Raw genomic sequence first — 8151 nt, forward strand, 5'->3', positions numbered from 1 at the left:
TTGATAAGGTCCCACATAGGAGATTAGTGGGAATAATTAGGCCACATGGTATTGGGGGTAGAGTGCTGACATGGATAGAAAATTGGTTGGCAGACAGGAAACAAAGAGTAGGGTAACCTAAGGCTTGGTGCTGGGCCCACAGCAATTTTCAATATATATTAACAATTTAGATGAAGGGATTACAAGTAACATTAACAAATTTGCAGATGTCACAAAGTTGGGTGGCAGTGTGAACTGTGAGGAGGATGCTATGAGAATGCAGGGTGATTTGGACAGGTTGGGTCAGATGCATGGCAGATGCAGTTTAATGTGGATAAATGTGAGGTTATCCACTGGTAGCAAAAACAGGAAGGCAGATTATTATCTAAATGGTGTCAATTTGGGAAATGGGGAAGTACAATTGGATCTGGGGGTCTTTGTTCATCAGTCAATGAAAGTAAGCATGCAGCTACAGCAGATAGTGCAGAAAACAAATGGCATGTTGGCCTTCATAACAAGAGGAATCGAGTATAGGAGTTGAGTATAGGAGCAGAGAGGGTCTACTGCAGTTGTACAGGGCCTTGGTGAGACCACACCTGGAGTATTGCGTACAGTTTTGGTCTCCTAATCTGAGGAAAGACATTCTTGCCATAGAGGGAGTACAGAGAAGGTTCACCAGGCTGATTCCTGGGATGGCAGGACTTTCATATGAAAAAAGATTGGATAGACTCGGCTTCCCTTCGCTAGAATTTAGAAGATTGAGGGGGGATCTTATAGAAACTTAAGAAAATTCTTAAGGGGTTGGACAGAATAGATGCAAGAAGATTGTTCCTGATGTTGGGGAAGTCCAGAACAAGGGGTCACAGTTTAAAGATAAGGGGGAAGTCTTTTACGACCGAGATGACATTTTGTTTTTCACACAGTGGTAAATCTGTGGAATTCTCTGCCACAGAAAGTAGTTGAGGCCAGTTCATTGGTTGTATTTAAGAGGTAGTTGGATGTGGCCCTTGTGGCTAGAGGGATCAAGGGGTATGGAGAGAAGGAGGTACAGGATACTGTTGGATGATCAGCCATGATCATATTGAATGGCGGTGCAGGCTCGAAGGGCCGAATGGCCTACTCCTGCACCTATTTTCTCTGTTTCTATGTTTCTTCTGCATTTGTACAGGCCCCCAGTGAGACCACACCTGGAGTAATGTGTGCAGTTTTGGTCTCCAAATTTGAGGAAGGACATTCTTGCTATTGAGGGAGTGCAGCGTAGGTTCACAAGGTTAATTCCCAGAATGGCGGGACTGTCAAATGCTGAGAGAATGGAACGGCTGGGCTTTTATACTCTGGAATTTAGAAGGATGAGAGGGTATCCTATTGAAACATACAAGATTATTAAGGGTTTGGACAAGCTAGAGGGCAGGAAACATGTTCCCGGTGTTGGGGAAGTCCAGAACCAGGGGCCACAGTTTAAGAATAAGGGGAAAGCCATTTAGAATGGAGATGAGGAAACACTTTTTCACACAGAGAATGGTGAGTGTGGAATTCTCTGCCTCAGAGGGCGGTGGAGGCTGGTTCTCCGGATACTTTCAAGAGAGATGTCCTAAAGACGTGTAGGTTTGTAGGTTAATTGGACCTCTGTAAATTGTTCCTAGTGTTTAGGGAGTGGATGAGAAAGTGGGATAATGTGTAATGAGTGTGAAGGGGTGATCCCTGGTCGGCGTGGACGGGCCTGTTTCCATGCTGTATCTCTAAATTCAGGGTTCATGGGTTTAAGGAGAAGGGGGAAAGATTTAACAGGAACCTGATTGGTAACATACATGCAGAGGGTAGTGGGTGCATGGAACAAGCTGCCAGAGGAGGCTGGTACTATCACAGCGTTCAAACATGAAAGTGTAAAAACAAGGAACTGCAGATGTTGGTTTAGAAAAAAGGACACAAAATCCTGGGGTAACGCAGCGGGTCAGGCAGCATCTCTGGAGAACAAGACACAGAATGCTGGAGTAACTCAGCGGGTCAGGCAGCATCTCTGGATAACTTGGACACAGAGTGCTGGAGTAACTCAGCGGGTCAGGCAGCATCTCTGGAGAACATGAACATTTAATATACACTTGGACAGGTACATGGATAGGAAAGGTTTAGAGGGATATGGGCCAAACGTGGGGAGATGGGACTAGAGTAGATGAGGCATCTAGGTCAGCATGGGCATGTTGGGCTGTGGAGCCTGTTTCCACTCTGTAGGACTAGTGATTTAATGATTCAATTATACATATATTGTCACATGAGCATGAGTTTAGTTTATTGTCACGTGTTGGTACAGTGAAAGGCTTTTGTTGCGTGCTATCCAGTCAGCGGAAAGACATTACATGATTACAATTGAGCCATTTACAGTGTACAGATACAGGATAAAGGGAGTATCATGAAGAGAATAGTTAAAGCAAGAATTGTTGCTGTAGGAGTAGATTTTAAAAAATTGAGTAATTGTAATGTGCGGTTGCAGATCACTTTTGTGACCAGAACACAAAGAGTTGCCCGGGTTGGATGCCATCTAGGTATGTCGATACTTGTGTAGATGGGGCATGTTGGTCAACATGGACAAGTTGGGCTGAAGGGCCTGTTTCCGTGCTGTATGACTCTAAATGGGACTAATGTAGATGGGACATGTTGGTCAACATGGAGGGGCTGGGCTGAAGGGCCTGTTTCCGTGTTGTAGGATGCTGACTCTAAATGGGACTAGTATAGATGGGACACATAGACAAGTTGGGCTTAAAGGCCTGTTTCCGTGCTGTAAGACTCTGGGACTAGTGTAGATGGGGCATGTTGTTCAACATGGATGGGGTGGCTAAAGTGCCTGTTTCCGTGCTGTCGGACTGGATGAGTCTATGACCCTGTGTGACCAGGTTAGTCCTAACACTAACCATCCATCTACCCCATGGCACAATCACTTCCGTGGAATCAAAGGGTCGACTTACCTCTTATCAGAGGACGGCAGGGACTTGGGGGGCTCGATCCTGATCTCAGGGTCCCACTCGCCCGGAGGAAGCACAATCACCTCATCCAGAAACTCGTCAATGCCGGCCAGGAGATCTTCGTTGTCCTTGGCTTTGTAGGCCACATCGTGAAACAGCTAACCACGGTCGACGGGGAGAAACAGGGACCTTTCAATGATCAGCAGACAACAAAGCCAAGTGCCACCAAAGACAAAGACACTGCCTCACAGCACCAGAGACCCGGGTTCCATCCTGACCTCGACTGCTGCCTGTGTGGAGTTTGAACGTTCTCCCTGTGGCCGCGTGGGGTTTCTCCAGGAGCTCTGGTTTCTTCCCATATCCCAAAGCCGTGTGGGTTTGTAGTTAATTGACCCTCTGTAAATTGCCCCCAGTGTGTAGGGAGTGGATGAGAAAGTGGGATAACATAGAACTAGTGTGAACGGGTGATCGATGGTCTCGAAGGGCCAAAGGGCCCGTTTCCATCCTGTATCTTTGAATCCATCAAATATGATACCAAGTTAATCACCCCTGTGAGCAAGTGGTCCATATTTCTCCATTGCCTACAGAGAACCAGGAGTGGCAGAGCGAGAATGTGGTACCAAGAAACTGCAGATGCTGGTTTACACAAAAAGCCACAAAGTGCTGGAGTTACACAGCAGGTCCAGCAGCATCTGTGTAGAACGCGGATGGGTGACTTTTAGGGTCAGGACTCTTCTTCACAATGGGTCTCGGCCTGAAAGGTCACGTATCCATGTTCTCCAAAGATGCTGCCTGACCCGATGAGTTACTCCAGCACACTGTGTCCATGTTGTCCAGAGATGCTGCTTGACCCGATGAGTTACTCCAGCACACTGTGTCCATGTTCTCCACAGATGCTGCCTGACCCGCTGAGTTACTCCAGCAATTTGCATCTATTATTGTAAACCCTGTGTCCCATGGCATAATGGCATAATGACTTTCTAAGTTCATGAGTTATGGTAGAATTAGGCCATTCGGCCCATCAAATCTACTCTGCCATTCTTCACTCTCACTCTTTCACTCTCCACCCCATTCTACTGCCTTCTCCCCATAACCCTTGACACCCGCACTAATCAAGAATCTATCAATCTCTGCTTTAAAAATACCCATTGACTTGGCCTCCACAGCCGTCTGTGGCAATAAATTCCACCAGATTCACCACCCTCTGGCTAAAGAAATTCCTCTTCATCTCCTTCCTAAAGGTACATCCTTTTATTCTGAGGCTGTGCTGTCTGGTCCTAGACTCTCGCACTAGTGGAAACCCAGTCAGAGGGCATGCAGATGGGCAGGGGTCCCTGGGTGACTGGGCTTCCCCGACACAGGTGGCCCTTTGTGTGGGGAGAGGGTGATGCTGGGCATGTAACCGACGCTATGGGGTCGCGTGTAGGTGCCGCGGGGCCTTGACAGTCTCACCTCGTCAGACATGAGCGTGCCGATTGCTCGGCCGATCTCGTGGTAGGACTTGGCCTTCCCCTTCGGTCCCAGCAGGACAAACAGGAACCTTTAATAAACACAACAACAGGCAATCGTTAGACTTCAAAGACACAGCGCGCAAACAGGCCCTTCAGCCCACTGAGTCCAGGAAAGCTCCGTACACCAGCGCCATCCTACACACTCGGGGCAATTTGCAGAAACCAATTAACCTACAAACCTGCACGTCTCTAGCGCTGAGAGGCAGCAACTCTACCGCTGCGTCACCGTGTTATAGGAAGGATGTTATAAAAAGGGACTGCAAATGTTGCTTTATCCCAAAGATGCCTCACAGCGCCAGTGACCCGGGTTTGATCCCGACTAGTTTTGTTATTTTTTTTAATCATACAAATACTTTTATTCAGAAAATAAAAACAAACATAGAGTATTAACACGATCAAAGGATACCTACGTTGACATTTTACAAACAAATGGTCATTAGATTAATATGTTGTAGGGGGCGCTGCTCTGGCAGCAGCCATGTCAGCAGCGCGTCAGTTTTTTCAACCTTTTTTTATTTTTTAGTATGTTTTAAAGTATGTATTTTGTGTTTCTTTGTGTGCTTTGTGTGGGGGGTGGTGTGGGGGGGTAAGGGGGAAACCGCTTCGGTCGCCTCCTCCATGGAGAGGCGAGTTTTTCCAGGTCGCCTCCCCCGTGGCCTAACATCAAGGATCGGCGCGGCCTTTCCCGGAGACACGCCCGGGGCTTCAGCGGCAGGCACAGCGTGGACTCTCAGTGTTTAGCGGGTGAGCCCTCGCTGGGGCTCGCTGGAGGGAAGCGCTCCGTTTCGCTGGCACGGGGCTGCCGGCAGCCTGAAGCCACGGTCTGCAGAGCTCCAGCTGGTGCGGCGTCTACAGCCCGGGATCCCTCGTGGGGGACCCGGGGGAAGAAGAAGCCATCACTGCCGGCCCGCGGCCAACCTCTACCGCGGGTCCGGCATGGACTTACCATCACCCCTGGAGGGGAGCTTCCACCGCCGGCCCTGCAGTCTGCGGTGCTTCTGGCTGCGGCGGAGACTTTAAATATCGACCGATCGGCCTACACCATCTTAAAGCCGCGGTCTCCGGTGAGGAAGAGCTGATCCTGGACTGACTTTGGACTCTGGTCCTGTCCACGGGGGGGAAATGGAGGAGGACTGGCCAAATGTTGTGCCTTCCACCACAGTGATGAATGCTGTGGTGGATGTTTGTGTTACAGTTTTATTGTGGTTGTGTGTTCTTTATTATTGTACTGCTGCTGACAACCCAAATTTCCACCGACCCTGGTTGTGTGGCAATAAATTATATCTAATCTAATTATATCTAATATCGCCAACTTTATCAACAATACACTCGACCTCCCGTGGTGACCAGCGTTCACGGAAGGCCCCCAAAGTCCCCGTGGACACCGCGTGTTCCCTCTCCAGGGACATGTGGGCACGGACGTAGGCCTGGAAAAGGGGCAGGCAGCCAACCCTGGTGCGACTGTCGACTTCCCGCTGCCTGGACCAGTGAATGGCCATCTTGGCCAGACCCAGGAGCAGATGGACAGGGAGATCCCCCCCCCCCCTCCCTCCCTCCCGACCTTCCCCCCTCTGTACCAGGTGCCCAAATATCAGGAGTGTGCGGCTAAAATGTATCCATTACTGACTACGGGCGCTGTCTGTACGGAGTATGTACGTTCTCCCTGTGACCGCGTGGGTTTTCTCCGGGTGCTCCGGTTTCAATCTACATTCCAAAGATGTGCGGGATTGTAGGTGAATTGGCTTCTGTAAATTGTCCCTAGTGTGTAGGATAGTGCTAGTGTATGGGGTGAACATTGGTCGGTGCGGACTCGGTGGGTCGAAGGGCCCATATCTCTAAGGTCTAAAGTAAAATTGTCTCATCCATCAAACACCAGAGTCAGCACCGCGCGCCAGACGGTGACCTCCCACCCGACCACAGTCATCGCCGTTCACCCACCTGGTTGGCACTGGGACCTCGGTCAATGCCCCCAACATCACGGCCTGTTGAAGGCGAACAAAGGCAATGAAGGGGGCCTCCAGGAAGTCCACCTCCCCCACCAGCACGTTGGATGCTTCAGCATCACGGGGCAACTTCTTCATGAACTTGTTCTTCAGCTGCAGCAAGAAAACCAAGCGTGAGGACACGAGGGCCAGAGCTACAGGGTGAGGTCGGGCAGCAGAGAGGTCGGTGATCCAACACAAACAATCTCAACATGACCTGAATTATCCCAAACATCACCTATCCATGTTCTCCAGAGATGCTGCCTGACCCGCTGAGTTACTCCAGCACTCTGTGTCTTTAGATGTTGGATGAGACCACACGGAGAATTCTGCTCACTTTTGGTCACCCTGCTATAGGAAGGATGTTGTAAAAGTCTCTTAAACACCACTATTGTATCTGCCTCCACCACCACACCTGGCAGTGCGTTCCAGGCACCCACTCACCCTCTGTGTAAACACATTTGCCCCACACATCACTACTAACCTATCCCCCTCTCGCCTTAAAACTGTGCCCTCCAGTCTTTGATATTTCCTGCCTGGGCACAAGGTTCTGACTGTCTACCCTGTCTATGCCTCTCATAATATTATACACTTTTATCAAGTCTCTCCTCACCCTCTGACGTTGCAGAGAAAACAACCAAGTCTGTCCAGCCTCTCCCTGTAGCTGAAACTCTCAAATCCAGGCATCATTCAGGTAAACCTACTCTGCACCCTCTCCAAAGCCTCCACATCCTTCCTGTAATGGGGCGACCAGAACTACACTTGTGGCCTGACCAAAGTCTGATCGACCTGCATCATACTTTCCTGACTCTTGTACATAATGCCCCGACTGACAAAGGCAAGTTATATAGTATAGATTTTCCGTCCTTGGTGTGGGAGCGAGGTCAGTTTTAAGGTTGACATTCGTTCTGCTTGCTTGCATGTGATCCTATTAAAGTCCCACAAGCTGCATAAATCCTGACAGCCATAATCACAAGGAGATGTGTAACAGTCTCCTGAGCCCTGCCACTTCTGCATTCTGACCACGGGAAAGATTTAAAGGGGAGCTAAGGGCCAACATTTTCACACAGTAGGTGGTGGGTGCACTAGTTTAGTTTAGTTTCCAGAAACAGCACAGAAGCAGGCCCTTCGGCCCACCGAGTCTACGCCAACCAGCGATCTCCCCACACACGAGCGCTATACGACACACTAGGCACAGTTTACAATTTTTACCAAAGCCAATTAACCTAAAAAACCTGCACGTCTTTGGCGTGTGGGAGGAAACCGGAGCATCCGGAGAAAACCCACGCAGGACACGGGGAGAACGTACAAACTCCGTACAGACAGCACCCGTAGTCAGGATGGAACCCGGGTCTCTGGTGCTGGGAGGCAGCAACTCTACCGCTGCACCACCGTGCCAAGCCTATGGAATCAGCCGCCAGAGGAGGTAGTTGAGGCAGGTACTATCACACCAATTAAAATACATTTTTACAGGTACATGGACAGGGAAGATTCCTCTGGCAACTCATTCAAGTTGCTGCTCAGGTACAGGGCCTGGTGAGCCCACACCTGGATTATTGTGTGCAATTTTTCGTCTCCAAATTTGAAGAAGGACATTTCTTGCTATTGAGGGAGTGCAGCGTAGGTTCACCAGGTTAATTCCACATATGGCGGGACTGTCATATGTGATAGAATGGAACGGCTGGGCTTGTATACTCTGGAATTTAGAAGGATCAGAGGCCA

At 49.5% G+C, this 8151-nt stretch overlaps 1 protein-coding gene across 1 annotated transcript in view; it reads right to left on the reverse strand.

Moving 5' to 3' along the window:
* Positions 1 to 8151, reverse strand: part of LOC129696731 (electrogenic sodium bicarbonate cotransporter 1-like) — a 214005-nt gene that overhangs the window by 103051 nt on the left and 102803 nt on the right. The window contains exons 15-17 of the mRNA XM_055634903.1: positions 6386 to 6543; positions 4389 to 4476; positions 2940 to 3094 (exon numbers count right to left, since the gene is read on the reverse strand). Coding sequence (XP_055490878.1) covers positions 2940 to 3094; positions 4389 to 4476; positions 6386 to 6543 — 401 coding nt within the window. The remainder of the gene's footprint in view (positions 1 to 2939; positions 3095 to 4388; positions 4477 to 6385; positions 6544 to 8151) is intronic.

This window comes from Leucoraja erinacea, chromosome 1 (assembly GCF_028641065.1).
Source record: "Leucoraja erinacea ecotype New England chromosome 1, Leri_hhj_1, whole genome shotgun sequence".
NCBI lineage: Eukaryota > Metazoa > Chordata > Chondrichthyes > Rajiformes > Rajidae > Leucoraja > Leucoraja erinaceus.